General features: G+C 54.7%; 1 protein-coding gene across 1 annotated transcript; it reads left to right on the forward strand.

Annotated features, from left to right (window-relative positions):
* The first annotated feature begins 169 nt into the window (after window positions 1-169).
* On the forward strand, window positions 170-16,157 carry LOC143664238 (E3 ubiquitin-protein ligase TRIM11). The gene is made up of 6 exons (XM_077137907.1): window positions 170-617; window positions 4,081-4,176; window positions 5,326-5,556; window positions 12,691-12,713; window positions 12,806-12,906; window positions 13,876-16,157. Exons 1-6 carry the CDS (start codon window positions 210-212, stop codon window positions 14,418-14,420), a joined length of 1,404 nt encoding a protein of 467 aa, XP_076994022.1. The 5' UTR covers window positions 170-209; the 3' UTR covers window positions 14,421-16,157.
* The last annotated feature ends 1,753 nt before the right edge of the window (window positions 16,158-17,910 follow it).

A 17,910-nucleotide genomic window follows, 5' to 3' on the forward strand; every position in this document is an offset into this window, starting at 1 on the left:
GGAGCCCTGCGCCCCGCGCCCCCCGCGCTCCGCGTCCTGGAGCCCCGCGCCCCCGGACGCCCGCGCCCCCCGAGGGCCGTGTCACTGCGCCCTCGCGTCCCGAGCTCCCCAAAGTTGCCGCCGGCGGCGCACGGCCCCCTCCCCCCGGCGCCTCCCGACCCGGCGCTCGGTGCCCGGCCCAGCGAAGAGGGCAGCGCCCCGCGGGCGCCATGGCCGCCCCGGACCTGTCGACCAACCTTCAGGAGGAGGCCACCTGCGCCATCTGCCTCGACTACTTCACCGACCCGGTGATGACCGACTGCGGCCACAACTTCTGCCGCGAGTGCATCAGCCGCTGCTGGGGCCAGCCTGAGGGGCCGTACGCTTGCCCCGAGTGCCGGGAGCTCTCCCCGCAGAGAAACCTGCGGCCCAACCGCCCGCTCGCCAAGATGGCTGAGATGGCGCGGCGCCTGCACCCTCCGTCCCCGGTCCCTCAGGGCGTGTGCGCCGCGCACCGCGAGCCGCTGGCCTCGTTCTGCGGCGACGAGCTGCGGCTGCTGTGCGCCAGCTGCGAGCGCTCCCGGGAGCATTGGGCGCACCGCGTGCTCCCGCTGCAGGATGCGGCCGACGACCTCAAGGTGGGCCCGGGGTCGGGGTGGGGGTGGGGAGCGCGAGGGCGCTGCTCAGCGACCGTAGGCCCGATCCCGGTCGGCACTTTTCCGGGTACTGGGAACACCGCCCGCACCAGTTGGGAGCGAAGGGGCGTGCGCGCATCCTAGAGGCGGAGGCCGCACGGAGACCTTGGAAGGACAGCTTGGGCTGGGGGGGTTTCAGGCCAGTGTTGATGGCTAGGAAGGAGCCCGGAGCCTTCAGGACCAGAGGAGGGCCAGGTTCCAGCAGCAGAGTGGAAAGAGGACATTAGAGGTAGCCAGAACCACATGACATGGACAGACTCGAAGGCTCTTCTGAGTTGTTGGAGGATTGCAAGCAGGACAGGAACCTGCAGTGATGTACAGCTGCCTGTTGAAGCGAGTCTGTGCAGGGAGGGAGTGAAAGGGTGAAGAAGCTGCTGCCGAGCTCCGGGCAGTAAACGGTAATGGGAAAGAGCTGTTTACTCCGGATGTAGACAGATGGGCCTGCTGGGACCTGAAAGACATCCTAGCTCTCCTACTTGGGGTTCTGGGGGTCCTGCATTTCAGGGTGAGTTACCTGAAGGCTTCCTCTGCCATCAGACATTTGCCAGGGCACATGTCCAAATTTGAGGTGATGCTAAGTTGGACCTGTCTTCCAGGTATAGTAATGCTTTTCCTTAAAATCTCAACAAAGGCGAATAATAGGAATTGAGGGCCAAAGGACTCACCTAGCTTGTGCTGGCTGTGTTCAGAGTTCCTTACTCACCATGCAGCTGTGATTGTTTCTGGAGCAGTTGTGGGGATTGTGCTGTTTCTCAAACTTTCAAAATTGCTGTGTGCGTTTTGCATCATGGCCAGTGATTGTGTTTGTTGAAAGTGCACACAATACACAGTTTAATGTTAAAATCAATATTCCGTGAAAGTCTGATGCAAGATAAGTCTGTTTCTCCTTCCCCACTCCCTATTTTTGTATTTAGCCGTGTAGGTTGTTTATTAGGAGCTATATAAGTGGTCATATCAGGATGTCCATTCCTGTTGTGTTTTTTTTTTCTTTTTTTTAGGATATAGCACGTCTACAGGAAAGTCTACATGTTATAAATGTCACTCCTGTCGCCAAGCACCCAGACAGGATGCAGGAAATTATCAGTTTCCAGAGACTCCCCTCTAGGGTAACCGCAGACCTGATAAAAAGTCTCGTGAAACAGTACTGAGTTCTTTCTATGCTATATTGCCTATTTTTTTGAATATTGGGGCTGACCCACCAAAGTCCTTTTTTCTGCCACTAATGGGCTGTAACTTGCAGTTTGGTCTCAGCTGTACAGTAACTTGGGAGGCTCAGGGGAAGATACCACCCCACCCAGGGGACTTTGCATCTGTCTGCCCAGCAGAACTGTGGCTGAGGGATCCCCCATCTGTGTCTGATTCCTACCTAGTGGCCCATTCACTCAGCGACTGTTTGTACCTAACCCTGACCTGGGATCACAGATGACTCAGGTCAGAGCTTGTTTGCCACCCCTGCGGGGGCCGATGGGGGGCAGGAGGCAGAGTAGAAAACTCCTATGACCGAGCTTGTGTTAGATAAGGGAAGCATTGCTTGTGAGACCCAGAGCAGTGCTGCAGGGTGCTGGGTGAGACAGTATTCTGGAACCTGAAGGTCATACAGGGTTTGCTGTAGAGATGAGAGGAAGGGAAAAGGAAGGGGGAACGTGTGGGCTTGCCCTAAGGCCCTGGCTTTCAAACTTTCAGACCATGTCCAGAGTAAGGAAGTTTACATTCTGACCCCAACAGAGAGGCAGATAGGCATACGGCTGAAATAACAGAGCTTTACTCTATCAGATGTGCTCTATTCTAGTTCTTAAAAAGCCCATTGTGTGACCTTCAAAGGGTTAATGTCTCACCAAGAGGACATGACTGTAGTTTGGAAATTGCTGGAAGTTGGAGGCATGAAGAGAAAGCTTGAGAGATGCTGGGCTGAGGGTGTGTGTGGTAAGACCAGGGTACCGTGAGCAGATATGACTGCGTGGGGAAGGCTGCAGCAGTGGGGAGATGGCCTGAAGTGCCCTTGGCCAGCCTTTGGGAGAGCTGAGACAAGCCTGAGCCAAGGCTGTGGCAGCAGAGATATTAAGAAGTGGGATTAGAACATTCCTGGGCAGCTGGGAAGTGCCTGACCGCAGGCCATCAGGAGGTAGGAGTGGTGTGTGCTAAAAGCATCCATTCTGGAGCCGTGTGGCCTGCATTCATATCCTGCCACCTGCTAGCCATGTGACCAGGGCAGAGTTCCAGAACCTCCCTGGGCCTTGGTCCTTTTAGAACAGATAGAGTTACGAGCCAGTCCTCAGGGTTGCTGGGAGCTGCACAAGCTGGCCATGTAGGCTGTGCAGGAATTGTGGGGGCAGCCCACCTTCTGTTCCCATGAGCGTTGTCGCTGTCCCACTTGTCAGATGGTCCGGCAGTATATGTGACCTGGACCTGAGAAGTATATTGTGCCACACTGAAGAAATGGTCAGACCCTTATGGAAGACAGTTTAACAGTGCAAACACACACTGTGTGCTCTGCTTGTTCATAGGATTCTCACTCTTTCCTCATGCACATGACATGAGGCTGCTCATGACTAAGAAAAGATAGAAATAGAACATCAGGACCAAGGAACCAGATTGCAAACGTGCACATCCCACAGGCTTGTGGTTCAGCTGAAATGCCACAGGTAGAGTGCATGCAGCCAGGCACTGAAAAATGAGAAAGGAAGGCTGTCTGCACTCAGAATGGCCCAGGTGGGAAGTCAGGTTTAGGCCTCTGTAAACTGGAGGGTGGGAGGAGGGGGTGAAGTTCTGCTGGGGAGTTTGGACCTAGAGAGGAGGCATAGGTGAGGTTGGCATCTTCAGAACCAGCTGGGGGCGTGAGGTCAAGTGTTAAGAACCGGAAAGATAACTAAGTGATAGCTGTTTGAAAGGAAAATACCAGGCGTGGGGCCTGGGGGCTCCTAACACCTCGGGGGTGAGAAGGTGATGTAATGCTGGCTGTGACAAGGAGGCCAGGAGTAGTCGTTACTGCTGGGATTGGACCCAGACTGTACATGCTAGTTAGAAGGTATCCTAACTCCTTTGTTCTGCAGATTTTAACTTCCCATAACCTAAACGTGGTTTTCCATCAATGTCATCACGGCTTGTGGATTTTGGGATTCGACTGTGAGGGGCAAGCTTGAGCAGTTTTCTCTTTGACAACACCTGTAGGCATTGAGCCATTTGGTACAAGAGTGACTGGATCACTTGAACATGCTTGGACTTTGTTGATTGTAGGTGGTCCAGATAGAACAGCAGCCCAGTCTGGAAGGGAGAGTTGCCTCCTGATGGCCGATGAGTGCCAGGGGTCCCCTAAGGGATGGGGGTGTGGCCTGCTCTGGTGGAGCAGCTTCTAGGCTGGCTGTAGGGCCAGTGCAGTTCCTTATTGCCCAGCCTCATCTTCCCACAGGGGAAGCTGGAGATGTCCCTGGAGCATCTGCGGAAACAAATGGAAGATGCGCTGCTGTTCCAGGCCCAGGCGGAGGAGACTTGTGCCCTGTGGCAGGCAGGTGGCCGGGCCTGCCCTGGGTTCCAGGGTTGGTGGGGATGGTGGAGGCCACAGGCAGGGGCAGTGGGATAGTCCAGACAGCTGAAGGCGCCCACCCACCCCCCACCCCCGGTACACGGATGTTTCTGGCTCTCTGTACCCTCTGTTCAAGGTCGCAACCTTAGGAACCATGTAGATAAGTATTTTAAAAGATGGCATCTTTGCTCTCTGAACTCAGTTTATAACCCAAGCTCAGGAAGCAGTTGTGTTCAAATAATGTGGTATTCACTGCTGTCCAAACTCTGTTGAATTCTCTTTGAATTCAAAAATTGAATGGAGCTAGATAAATATTTTGATAGAGGCTGGGTCCCTTGCTCCATGAACTTTTTGACTCGCTGTTCCTAACTCAAGAAACAGTCACATTGGGGTAACATGCTACCCTTTGTCCTCTGGGTAGATAGGAGGGAGGTGTTGTGTATAGTGGGTGTGTGGTGAGGGAGGTGTTTGTGCGTGGTGGAGGCGGGATGAAAAGGGTGTGTTTTTAGTGCTTATTTGATGAGGGAGGTGTGTGCATGGTGTGTGTATGTGTGTGGTGGGTGTGTAACTGACGATGGAGGCGTTTGTAGGGTGTATGACTGGCAGATGTGTGGTAGGTGTGAGAGGGGAGGTGTGTGTGTGTGGTGGGTGTGTAACTGACGATGGAGGCGTTTGTAGGGTGTATGACTGGCAGATGTGTGGTAGGTGTGAGAGGGGAGGTGTGTGTGTGTGGTGGGTGTGTAACTGACGATGGAGGCGTTTGTAGGGTGTATGACTGGTAATGGCGTGTGGTGGATGTGAGGAGGGGTGTGTGTGTGTTTGTAGTGGATGTGTAACTGACAACAGGTATATGTGTATGGTGGGTGTGTAACTGACGATGGAGGCGTTTGTAGTGGGTGTGTGACTGGCAGTTGTGTGGTAGGTGTGAGGAGGGAGATGTGTGTGTGTGTGGTGGGTGTGCAACTGTGACGGAGTCATGTGTCTGTGGTGGGCCTCCGATCCACGCCGGTGCCTACTCGGCAAGCCTGCTGTGATTGAGTGGCGGCCTCCTGTCATTACTTTTGGGATCAGGGAAGAGACCAGGGAGTGGGGGCCCCAGGGCCTCAGTTGTCCTCTTCTCCCACCCCACAGAAGATGGTCGAGAGCCAACGGCAGAATGTCCTGACTGAGTTTGAGCGGTTGCGCCGCTTCCTGGTGGAGGAGGAGCAGCAGCTGCTGCAGAAGCTGGAGGAAGAGGAGCTGGAGGTACTGCCCCGACTGCGGGAGAACGCAGCTCACCTGGTGCAGCAGAGCGCTGCGCTCGGGGACCTCATCGCCGAGCTGGAGGGCCGTTGCCAGCTGCCCGCGCTGGGGCTGCTGCAGGTGAGCCAACGGGCAGGGGGGCAGGCGGGATGCAGCAGATGCACGCGGAGCGGAGGCCAGGGGGCTGGGGAACCTTGCCCACTGTCTTAGTTTGCCGGACTGCTCTGACTGCTAGCACATACTGCTTGGCTGAGACAGTAAGCATTTGTTGGCTCACGGTTTGGGAGGCTAGAAGTCCAAAATCAAGGCGTCAGTAAGGTGGTGCTTTCCCCAGTCCTTGTGGTTCCCTGGCCGGCAGCCCTGCCCCGAGGCCACGGTGCCCCCCTCTCCTTGTGTCCACTCTTCCGGTTTCTGCTGACTCCAGTCACTGGCTCCTTTCTCCGTGGCTTTCTCTGACTAACTGTCTGAATTTCTTTTACTCACATCGCCTCCAGTAATGTGGGTTACAGCCCGCCCTGATGCTGCTTGGCCACACCAGTGACCTTAGAAGATCCTTTGCACAAACGAGTCCACACCTTAACTGAAAACACTTCTCCAGAGGGTCCTGTTCACAAATGAATTCCTTCCTGGATGAACGTGCACAGATTCCTGCTGCGCTTGGCAAACTTGGGGACATGGTGATGGCCACACAGAGCCCCAGGAGGCGGGAGGCAGATGACAAGTGTCTAACATGACATCCGAAGTGTGGATAGATCAAGTCGGATGCCAGGACGGAGACTGCCGTCTTTCTGAACACACAGTATTGAGTGAGGAGGTGGGAGAAGAGTTAGCTGGAGGAGGTTTGCACCTCCCAGCCCAGGGCTGAGATGCGTTGCGGAGACCCACACCCCACAACGCCGTGTTCCCCAGCCTGGCCCCTGTCCTCGCAGGCCCACCGTCCGTCTGTGAAATGATGGGGCTAGGATGGGTGTCTTAGCCATTCCACAACCCAAAATCCATGTGCTAGCAAATTTTTATTTTTCGTTTTCCTCTGTAGACTCAAACAGATGGCGTTTGTCAAGCAAATATTTAATTTGTCTTCACCTCTTCCTGTCCTAACCCAGGTTAGGTGGGATCAGGGTCCCTGCACAGGCTAGCTGTCAGCAAAGAGAGGTTTTGGGTTTATTCTGTGCAGCCTTGGGGAGGAGAGGATGTGGGGTGTGTTTAGGCTTTGGAGACTCCCAGACTGGGCCCCAGAATTCCTGTTCCTCCCTGCCGGACTGGCAGGTCCCGATGTGGGTAATTCCAAGATTCTAGGACTGATAAGATCATCCGTTGCTGACATGCTGTACCAACACTCTTGAAGTTGGGGTGGAGAGAGAAAGGTGAAGGAAAGGCAGATGCATGAGGAAGTAGCACCCCTTCCCCCGACACTGCTCTGCTACCTTTTGAGTCGAGTAAAGAGGGAAGGATGCTGAAGGAAGCTTCCAGAAGGGCTGTGACACCCCCCCCTAGAATTCCCTCTTGTTACTGCACCCCTCTCTCTGCTGCCTCTGTTCTTACCCCCTCTTGCCTGGACTGCTGTCCCCCGCTGGGCTTGCTGCCAGTGACGTGTTTCCCATCTCAGCCTGTGCCCCTCTCTCCTGGGTCTAACCCGCCTGCAGTCCTTCATTACCTCCAGCGTCAAATCTGAGCCCCCAGCAGCATCTGGGCCTCTCAGGCTGGCTTCTGCCAGTGCTCTCCATTCTTAGTCCACCGTACACCCGACTCATCTCTGTCTTTGCTTGCACCTGGCCCTTTCTGCCTGTGCAGAGCTCCCCGAGACACTCGTCTAGGATCCCTCTGTACAGCTGTCTCCTCCCCAGGCAGGACCTTGGCTCCCCTGTCCTGCACACCCTACAAACCAGAACCCTTGGTTTTCCTTCCTCCCTCTGGCCTCATGGGCAAGCCAGGCTGACCCGGTAGGGTGTGGCCCTCCAGCAAGTTCTGTAACCCTGGTGCCGCCATTTCTCACCTGTGAAAGGGGGTGGAGCTGCACACACCTCCCGGGGTGCGAGGAGAGGAGACCAGATGATCGGCCGGAAGATCCGAGCCCAGGCCCAGGCCCGTAGTGTCTGCCATCGTCATCACGTCAGCGCTCTTCTGATCGGGGCTGGACTTCTCGTCCCACGCATGTTGTTAAGATGCGTCTGTCTCTCTGGCACTGCCTAGGGATGAGTCCCCTGCTGTGGCTCCGGCTCTTATGTAGGTGACCCAGTGCTGTGTGTGCCTTTGGGGCAGTGCAGGGAGGGGCATCAGGGATGCCCCAGGCGGAGGTGAGCGGTGCTACCTGCACAGCCCTTGGGAACTGCCTGGAGGAGGGACCTTGGCTGAGCCTTCTGTGCTGAGATGTTTCTGGGACCATCTGTTGCTGTCCTTGGGACTTGGGACTTGACCCAGAAGGACCCTGGACGACCCTCTGGGTGGTGGGCTGAGGGAGGCCCAGCATAGGCTAACAGAGGGCCGTGGTCGGGTCCGGGATGTCCTGGGGTTAAGGTACTAGTGGAAGCGGGGGCTTGGCATAGGATGGGGTATGGAAGGCAGAGGACAGAGTGCCAGAGGAGGCAGGGCGCCGGAGAACAGAAGAGATCCAGGGATTCTCATGAGAACCCACTGGTTCTGTGAAGCTGTCGTGTGCATCTCAGCTGAGCCGGTCAAGGGGTGCTGCTGCCAGCTCCTGGATCTTCTCACCGCCACCACTCCCCATGACTTCCTACTGGTCCCCCACTGCTCCCCGCCAGTTCTTCACTGCACCCCACTGCTCCCCACCTGTTCTTCACTGCACCCCACTGCTCCCCACCTGTTCTTCACTGCACCCCACTGCTCCCCACCTGTTCTTCACTGCACCCCACTGCTCCCTACCTGTTCTTCACTGCACCCCACTGCTCCCCACCTGTTCTTCACTGCACCCCACTGCTCCCCCACCAGTTGTTCACTGCACCCCACTGCTCCCCTGCCAGTTCTTCACTGCACCGCACTGCTCCCCCACCTCTCCCCCACTGCACCCCACTGCTCCCCCACCAGTTCTTCACTGCACCCCACTGCTCCTCACCTGTTCTTCACTGCACCCCACTGCTCCCCACCAGTTCTTCACTGCACCCCACTGCTCCCCACCAGTTCTTCACTGCACCCCACTGCTCCCCACCAGTTCTTCACTGCACCCCACTGCTCCCCCACCAGTTCTTCACTGTACCCCACTGCTCCCCACCAGTTCTTCACTGCACCCCACTGCTCCCCCACCAGTTCTTCACTGCACCCCACTGCTCCCCCACCAGTTCTTCACTGCACCCCACTGCTCCCCCACCTCTCCCCCACTGCACCCCACTGCTCCTCTACCTGCTTTCCGCTGCTGCCCATCTGCTCCCCACCGTGCCCCACCTCTCCCCCACTGCTCCACCTGCTCCCCCGCCTGCTCCCCACTTGCTCTCCACAGCTTTCCCACCACTCCCTTGATAGTCCCCCACTGCTCCCACTTGCCCCTCCCACCTCTCACTGTACTCCCCACTGTTTCCCTACTGCTCCCCACTATTCCGCACTGCATCTCTTGGTCCTTGCTTTCCTTGGACCCAGCTCCCTTTGTGCCCAGCACCTCATTGGTCCCCTGAGCCCCTGAGTCTGCCCCTGCTGTGACTCTAGGGAGGACTCCCCTGCCCCCTAGAGCCCTCCGGTTAGGTAGGTGTGGGGAATCTAACCCAGTTGTTGGAAGGGCAGCTGCCCATGTGCCAGGCCGAAGAGTTCCATTCCATGAAGGAGGAGCAGCATCGCCTGTTACTCTCAGGAGTGTGTCTTCAGAGATGAGGGGAAGGAGGTGCACGGCTGTACAGGCACATGGGGTGCAGAGGAGTCTGGGGGAAGGAAGGGAGAGGCCCAAGGGCAGACCAAGGGAGGGGGAGGCTGGTGTGGGCATCGGCATGGCACCAAGGGCTTGTGCACCTTTCCTCGGGGGATCTTGTCATGGCTTGTGTGTGCAGCGGGGTTTCAGAGACGTGTGAGGTTCATCCCCGGGCACTGCTATCAGTGGGCAGGAGCAGTGCTTCCCTGGGGCTGGCATGGCAACTGGGACCAGTGCTAGAGGGCTAAAACACCCAGTGCCCCAGCGTTAACACCAGGGCAGAACAGACCTTCAAATGCAGGATGATGGTTCAGTTTTAATTTTTAGTGTCATTCCATTGTTTGGAAACTGTCCCACCAAGATTTTAGAGTGTGACCTTCGTTTCCAGGCATCATCCGCTGCCAGCTTACTCATGGTTCTGCATATTCAGGTGGGGCTGGTGGCAGGGCAGAACGCACGGCCTGGGTGGGATGAACTAGTCATTGAGCACCGAATAAAAGTGAGCACACCACACAGTTCTGCAGAGTTTGGAATCATGGTATGATTTAGTCAGTTCTTTGGCTTTGGATGATTGTCTCCATTTCTATAAAAATGTAAGGCCCAAGAATGCTAGCGTTCTTCCCGAACGCATGTAGTGAGCACACTTCTGCATCTGAAGTGACGGTCCGCTCTTGATTCACCGACTTGAAAGTTCGTATCGACTGGTTTCCATACCTCGTTGCGGTTGTGATGGTGGCCGTGTGACACTTGTGGTAGTAAACAGACACGTTCCCTCCTCTGAGAGGTGGACACCCTCACTGTAATTCACTGTGAAGAGGCGTCTCGTGCCGTGTTTCATGTAGTCTCCCTGTGTGAGTGAAGGTGAACGTTCCAGCGTGAGCAAGCCCATGGGTCTCCCTGACATCGTGCAGGGGGGTGTGGCAGCCCCACGACGGCCTGCTCACTGTCAGGGAGTGACTGAGAAGGGGCGCCGGGCAGGCGCGCGCTTGGCCTTGGCCTTTCTGAAGAGAGACACTGCTGAGCTGTGAGTGTGCTGGTTAGTGGAGGACTCTGTCCTGAGTCCCTGCAGTGGGAGAGGGGGCCCTGGAGTGCGGGGGGTAAAAGGGCGTGAGAGTGGGAACAGTTGCGGGTTGGGGCCTCCAGATGGGCAGCGATGGAGGGCCCAGCTAGCCCTGGGGTCAGCACCCGTAGAAGGAAGAGAGCTGGAAGGAGGGTGAAACCCAAAGCTTCTCAGAACCCACCAGAAGTTTAGCAGTCACGAGGGAGAAGGGACCTATGCCGCGGTCAGTGTCTGCCAGAGGGGAAGAGGAACCGTGGGGGACAGGATGGAGGAGGTCCTGCCATGGTTTCAGCTTTCGGCCTGTAGGGAGAGCCCAGGCAAGGTCCCCCAGTAGCCTGTGTTTATGTGGGATGTTGGCAGAGGTTGAAAAGTCAGGGCCAGTCTGTGCAAGGAGCTTATTTATAAGGAGATGAGGTTTTGTGGGGCGTAATGGATGGGTAGGAGGTCAAGGGTGGAGGGATGGTCAGGCTGGGAGAGCAGAGCCAGGCCGTGCCCTTCACTCTCGGTCCAAAGCAAAGCTATACACCTTCTATGCACCTCAGTTTCCCTGTCCATGACCTGGTTTGGTCCTGGCACCTCTCCCTGAGCTTGCTGTGGCGAGTGATACATGGGTGTGGGCAGAGCAGGAGAACAGTGTTCCTGTCAGGTATGTGTCCCCATGCAAGCCACGTTCAGTGGGGTGAGAGGAGGTGAGCTCTTGTGTTCCTTCCTCAGCCTGCCATGTCAAGGGAAGGCCTGCTGCAGGGGATGCTTAGGCCAGGGCTCCTAGCGCACAAGGACTGCCTGTAGCTCCACAGAGGGTTCCGGTCATGCGATGGAGGTGAGGGTTCAGGTGTATTCCTGGAACCCAGCCTTGAGTGACAGGGTCTGGGGGCTGAGACTGCCCATTCCCTGTCCTCTCAGTTTGCGACCCTCTGCAGCTGCAAAGTGGTTTTCTTAAAAGGACTTGTTTCCAAATGGCTGCCCTGCCTCTAGTGTCCCCTCCTCTCCATGGAGTTTGAACCCCTTCCCTTGAGACTGGGGCTCTCTGGCCTACAGTGTGGAGAGGGCCTAGCACCTTGTTCCCTCCATCCCTTGCTCTACCCCTCCCATGTGTGTCCAGATGTCCAGTTCCTGAGCAGGACCAGAGGGCAGTGATATCAGAACACAGTAACACTCCCCAGTCCTGTGACAACCGACACCCTGCCATGCTCACACTCACACTTTTCCAAGGGCCCCCAGGGTAGCCCACCCTGGTTCGAATGACTACAGGACAGACTGCTTCAAACTGCGGAACTCAGCACCCAGGGGGCTCCTGTCATTGTCCCTTGCACATGCTGTTCCCTTGGCCTGCACCACCCCTCCCTTTATTTATTAGCTTGTGAACTCTCCTCCCTGGGCTTCAAAATCCTGCATCAACTTCCCTTTTTTCTGTCTGGCTCTCATGTCCCGTTCCTTCCCAGACAGAACAAATGACTTCATCTCCTTCCTGAGAGACCCACTCTGGGGGATCCTTTGTCCTTTCCCTCAGTGTCCTAGCATCCAACCTGGTAGCTGGTGCATGTGGTGTTAAAAATGTTTGTGGGAACCATTCCTTTGACAAAGGGGCGGGTTGCCTTCCTGCTGTGTGCCAGGCATGCTTCCCAAAAGACAAAACATAAAACCCTTTGCCTTCTAAATAACTAAAAGGCTACTGCCTATCAGATGGCTAGGCGAGAAAGCCAGCCAGGAAGGGTGGCCGGGAGGTGGGATGTGCATGGGGACTGGAAGGAAAGGGGGAGGGGTAGGAGCTGCATGGGGAGGCAGGAGGAGCCTTCCAAGCAGAGGGCAGCAGGCACAGAGCCTGAGGTGGGGAGTGCCCCAGGGGCCAGGACACTGAGTGAGGCTACAGAGGGATGGGCTGGCGAGAGTGAGATCACAGCCCACGTAGCTTCTGCTTTGCACACGGTGGCACAGTCCTGTCTCCACACAAGGCTCCCAGAGGCCAGAGACAAGCGCTCTACTCGTGTTCCTGTTGTCCTCTCTCCTTGGCACCCAGGGGACACTTTGTGTGTCTGAGTGAACGAACTTAACCGAACGCTCTGAGGGTCCTCAAACTGTTGGAAGTGAGGAGTCAGGCCTGTGAGGGCCAGGCCATGTCCCCACTCCCTGACGCCACAGGAGTGCATTCACCCCATGTGGTAAATGAGCCCACCCTTAACGGCAACTATTTCTGCTGCCTGGGGCTCCAAGAGGCCAGGAGAGGGGCCAGGCAAGATGCCTGGGTAGACTTTGCGTGTGGGTCCTGGGCTGCAGGGAGGGACCCTTGACCAGGGGATGGAGTGGTTGGCTGGCACTGACGCCACACATGTGTCTCTTCCCTTAGGACATCAGGGACGCCCTGCGCAGGTAGGAGCCCTTCTGCCTCTCCCTGGGGAAGGCGGGCAGGGGACAGGGTGGTGGCTCTGGCATGGAGGGTGAAGCCTGTGCTTACCCTCCAGGATCCAGGAGGTGAAGCTGCAGCCTCCAGAGGTGGTGCCCATGGAGCTGAGAACGGTGTGCAGGGTCCCTGGGCTGGTGGAGACGCTGCGGAGGTTCCGAGGTAGGTGCTGCTGCGGGCACGGAGGCTCTCTGAGCAGCCTTCTTCCTTCCAGGTGTTGAGAGCAAGGGGAGATGGAGGGGTTCGGGCAGGGGTACGGATGGTTTATGTCTTGCACAGCCAGCCGGCAGTGCCCACGCTGTGCACCAGCTGCTCAGCCCTGAGCTCACGGGGAGTGGGGAACCCAGCAGAAATTCTGGGCCGTAGGTTTTGTTGGCAAGTTGCCGTCTGTGAGGTATGAAATCCATGCAGGTTCCAAGGAGCGTCGTGGATTAGAAGCCTCAGATGGGTCAAGTCCTCTGGCTTGCTAAAGATGAAGGCTAAGAGAGAGCAAATCCAAGGTCTCTGTTATGGGATGGGGTGGGCAGGCCCAGATTGTTCACTGGATACATTTAAGAGAGAGGCTGAGAAGGGAGAATCAGAAATCAACCCATGTGCTCAGTCTGTCTACACGTCAGAGCACTTATTTCGATCCCAGTGCGACAGCCATCTCTGTTCACTTCTGAAGCAAGTTCCTCCTTTGGCTGCAGGGCAGCTGGAGGCTGGTGTGGCCTAGGGTGAAAGCTTGAGCTCACACACTTCCCTCTAGGTATTGAAAGAATGAAACCAAAAAGCAGTCAGGACTTACTCATATTGCTGGGAGGAGCTACATAGATCAGGAGAAAACACTGCAAAGAAAACCTGAAAGGATTTCTAGAACTTTTGTGGCTATTCTGAGTTGCAACTAAAGGTGATTTTTTTTTTCCTTAGTAGAGCAGAGGGGACCAGGGAGGGGTAACTGGAAAGAGAGTGCCTGCCCCCACTCCCGAAAGTCAGTTTGGAGAAAGTTACTTCAGGAGGTGGTGAGAGAGGACAGCGTGACAAAGAAATAAACGTGGGTTGACTTGCTCAGGCTCATCAAAAGAGGGCAGGGATTCTGTAGGTGGGGTCTAAGGGGTGACGCCCTGGGTAACCTCTGTCCTCTCTTTGCAGGGGATGTGACTCTCGACCCGGACACTGCTAACCCCGAACTGGTCCTGTCTGAGGACCGGAGGAGCGTGCGGCGGGGAGATCTGCGGCAGGCCTTGCCCGACACCCCGGAGCGGTTCGACCCAGGCCCCTGTGTGCTGGGCCACCTGCGCTTCTCCTCGGGGCGTCATTACTGGGAGGTGGAGGTCGGGGAGCGGGCCAGCTGGGCCCTAGGTGTGTGCCGAGAGAACGTCAACAGGAAGGAGACAGGCGAGCTGTCGGCCGGCAACGGCTTCTGGATCCTGGTGTTCCTGGGCAGTTACTACAGCTCTCCCGAGCGGGCCCCCATGCCCCTGCGCGAGCCCCCCCGGCGCGTGGGTGTCTTCCTGGACTACGAGGCTGGACATCTGTCTTTCTACAGCGTGACTGATGGGTCACTCCTGTTTATCTTCCCTGAGACCTCCTTCTCTGGGGCGCTGCGGCCCCTCTTCTCACCTCTTTCCAGCAGCCCCACCCCTATGACCATCTGCCGGGTGAAAGGTGGGCCTGGGGACGTGCTGGCTCCCTAACTTCTGGCTGACTGCAGACCCTCAAATGAGAGCTGGACCTGTGGCGGGGGGCTTCCTTGGCCCCCAAGGCTTTGGCCTATCTTCTTGGGAGCCTGTGCTTTTGAGTGGATGAGGAAAAATTTGTGGTACTTCTCTGAATGTACATAGTAGAACAGGAACTTTGATGCTACCAGGACAGTGTGTATGTGTGTGTGTGTATGTGTTGGTGTGTGTGGTGTGAATGAGCCTTCACCTTCCCATCACACCTGTCAGGTTATTTGGAGCCAAGACCCCATTCATCCATGTTTTAGGACAAGACAGTTGGTCACTGAGCATAACCTTTTAGCACCCCTGCCCCAACCATGGAGTGCCAGTAGCCCTTTCCAGAATAAGTTCTGTGGCCCTTGCATCTCTGACCTGTAATCCCCTAGGAGTCTCACTGAGCTCACCTGGGACCCACAGAAGCTGTGCTGCCCTGGCCTCCTCAGGCTTGCAGTCCTACCCCTGAACCCTTGGTACTCCAGAAAGAAATGCTGGGAGGGAAAGTCTCCTCCAAGCCCACTAGCCTATCTGTGGTTTTGCTCCTGTAAATTGAGAGGATTAGTAGGAATCAGTTCCAACATTGGATGTGATTCCTTCAGTACAATCAGGGTACAGCATTGGAGCCTTCAGGGAAAAGATTATCTGGGAAAGCCAAAGAGGAAGAGGAAATAGATTAAAGGATGAAGGCGCAATGTCCCTAGTAAGGTGCCTTGAAAGCTGTGGCTCACGAATTTGAGTGTGTGAACCACTTGGCTGCTTCTGGAAAACACTACTTCCCTGGTAACCCATGTGTAGAGATTCTGATTCAGTAGGGCTGTGAGGCCAGAGGGAAGACCAAGACTTGGGACCTGTACCTGGCAAGGTGGATTGCAAACTGGTTTTGTTTTTAAGACAACCTAAGACTGACACTGAACTTTGAAAACCAACAGTCTCCCTCTGACCTCACGGAGTCTGTCATTTGATCCATGGGAAGCAAAATGCCAGTCTTTGTGTTCCAAAGCCAGACTCTTGGCCTCTGTTAGGTTTCATCAAGAAATGGGGCAGGCGGGCCACGATGGCTCAGCAGGCAAGGATGCTTGCCTGCCATGCCAGAGGACCCGGGTCCGGTCCCGGTGCCTGCCCATGTAAAAAAAAAAAAGAAATGGGGCTATCCCAGGGTTAAGGATTAGACCCACCTTGATTGGATCCCCATCACTAACTGACCGACCTTGAGAAAGAAAGCTCTTTACTTGCTCATTGATGAAACAGGATGCAATGATTTCTCCTTTGCAGGGTTTTGGGATAAAATGAGAGGGTTTTTACAAAGTGCTTGATGCTGTCCATTCAGTAATTCTCAACTATGATGCCCTCAGACCTGGCTTGAGCTAGGCTGTCCCTAGAGTTTTAAAATGAATGTTGGGGCTCCTCGGAGATAGCTCCAGAAGTAAGAGCCACAGTTCATTGAATACTGCCCACATACAGGACACCACCACGCAGTGTACACCTCCTCTTGTCCCAACAGGGATGTGTGCATCCTGGGCCTCTCTTCTTGGAGAGGAATCAACCACAGAGAGCTCAAATGCAAACAGAATCCAGAAGTTTGTTTTTGTTCTTGTTTTAAGGTTTGGGGTTTCCTCACCTTTGAGAAGGTTCTCTCTTAGCCTCTTATCCCCCTGCATTTTATTTATTGTAAGAACAGTGTTCTAACTTTAAATAAATTTTAACCTTTACCTGTAATACTGTCCAGTGTTTATTCTGGCATCAAGTAGGGCAAAGGACTGGACCCTGACGGAAGAGGGAGACGCAATAGGCAAGATCCTGGGCAAAGTCAGGGCCAGGAAACGAACAGCTGGTTCCAACAGAAACTCTGGAATCAAGTTCGTTTCTGTCTTCTCTGCTCAATATGTGTGCTTTACTTAGCATAGAATTTCCACCCCTAGTAACAAGTAAATATTTCCTATGTTGTTGCATCCCGTTTGCTAGGGCTAATTTGACAAAGACCACAGACTGGTTTGCTTAAACAACAGGAATTTACTGGTCACCGTTTTGGAGACCAGACGTCTAACATCAAAGCATCAGCAGGCTCATGCCTCCTCTGAAATCAGGGACGCTCTAGTGGGTCTTGCTGGCGATCTGTAAGTCAGTCTCTGACAACACACGGCTGTCTGACTCCTGTCTCCTGCTGCCTGGGTTCAGAGTTCTTCTTATGAGGGTTTCAGTCTTACTGGATCAAGGCACACTCTCCGTTCTGTTTGGCCTCATTTTATCATAACACCTTCAAAGATCCCATTTACAAATGAATTCCCACCCACAGGACAGAGGGTCAGGGCTTGAGCATTTCTTTGTGGGAGACAGGATTCCCTTCATAGAGCCTTCAGGTCATTTGCACAGGACGAAGTCTGTTCTCAATCAAGCCAAGGGGTCTTGAGCGTTTTTAGCACCATGAATAAATAGTGCCATTTTCTGTTCCCAAGAGATTAGGCTCTGTGCTTCACTTCCTACTGACGAGGCTATGCTGTGTTCATGCCCTGAGCAGGACAGCCTGTTTGGAGCTTGGGAGTGGGCCGCTGGGGCGTGGACAGTGGGACACCTTGTGAAGTGACACAAGACAGCTTCGTGCCCTGGTCCTCATGATACTTGTGATGGCTCTGGCCACAGCTTCAGAGCACAGCTGGGCAACAGGAGAAACGTTTTTCTCTGACTCTGTTGATGAAGTGCCCATTCCTGAATCCCACTGTTTGCATTGTCCCACACCACCATTCTAGGAGTCAGGGAGACCTCAGTGAATCAACAAACTCTTGGGCAAAAAGTAATGAAATAAGGTAAGTCCTGTGTTAGCAGTGGTTAAATGCTCTGGAGAAAAATAAAGCAAGGAAGGCAAGTGGGAAGAACAGGGTCGCCTAAAGTATGGTCAGCAGTTGCAGGGGCTTCCAGAAGTAAGTGCTTAGAGCCTACTGAGTTCTTAGAATGCCTAGAAGCTCTTGACCTGAGGGGAGGCTCCCCAGTCCAACCGGGAGAAACGAGAACATTCTGGCATATGATCAGTCTCCCAAGGAGATACAGGATAGCATGATAGAGGACTCGGGGGGTGGGGGGTGGGGGGGCCACTGTGGTAATAAAGAGAAAAGCTAACCGGCCTTCCAAGGATGTTGGAATACACTGCTCCAGGGCATTCTACATTCCACCATCAATGTATTTATAAGAGTGGGTTAAAAAGTAAATGGTACTACCTGATTGTACAACAAAAATGTAAATACATTGAATGTGAGAATGATGGAGGAGGCCTGGGGGCACATATGAAACCAGAAGGAAACAGATGATAAAGACTGAGATGGTATAATCTAGGGATGCCTAGAGTGTACGATGATAGTGACTAACTATACAAGTTGAAAAATGGTTTTGCATGAGGAAGAACAAAGGAATGTCAATATTGCAGGGTGTTGAAAATAGATGGTCATTCATAGTTTAAACTTCTGTGTGAAATGAAAGC

This window comes from Tamandua tetradactyla, chromosome 20, assembly GCF_023851605.1.
Source record: "Tamandua tetradactyla isolate mTamTet1 chromosome 20, mTamTet1.pri, whole genome shotgun sequence".
Classification (NCBI taxonomy): domain Eukaryota; kingdom Metazoa; phylum Chordata; class Mammalia; order Pilosa; family Myrmecophagidae; genus Tamandua; species Tamandua tetradactyla.

Bases quoted from the DNA above. Each gene is read 5' to 3' on its own strand.
- LOC143664238 (XM_077137907.1), top strand. From the start codon at position 210: ATGGCCGCCCCGGACCTGTCGACCAACCTTCAGGAGGAGGCCACCTGC. The intron at 12,714-12,805 runs GTAGGAGCCCTT...CTTACCCTCCAG, and splicing joins ATCAGGGACGCCCTGCGCAG to GATCCAGGAGGTGAAGCTGC. The intron at 12,907-13,875 runs GTAGGTGCTGCT...CTCTCTTTGCAG, and splicing joins GACGCTGCGGAGGTTCCGAG to GGGATGTGACTCTCGACCCG.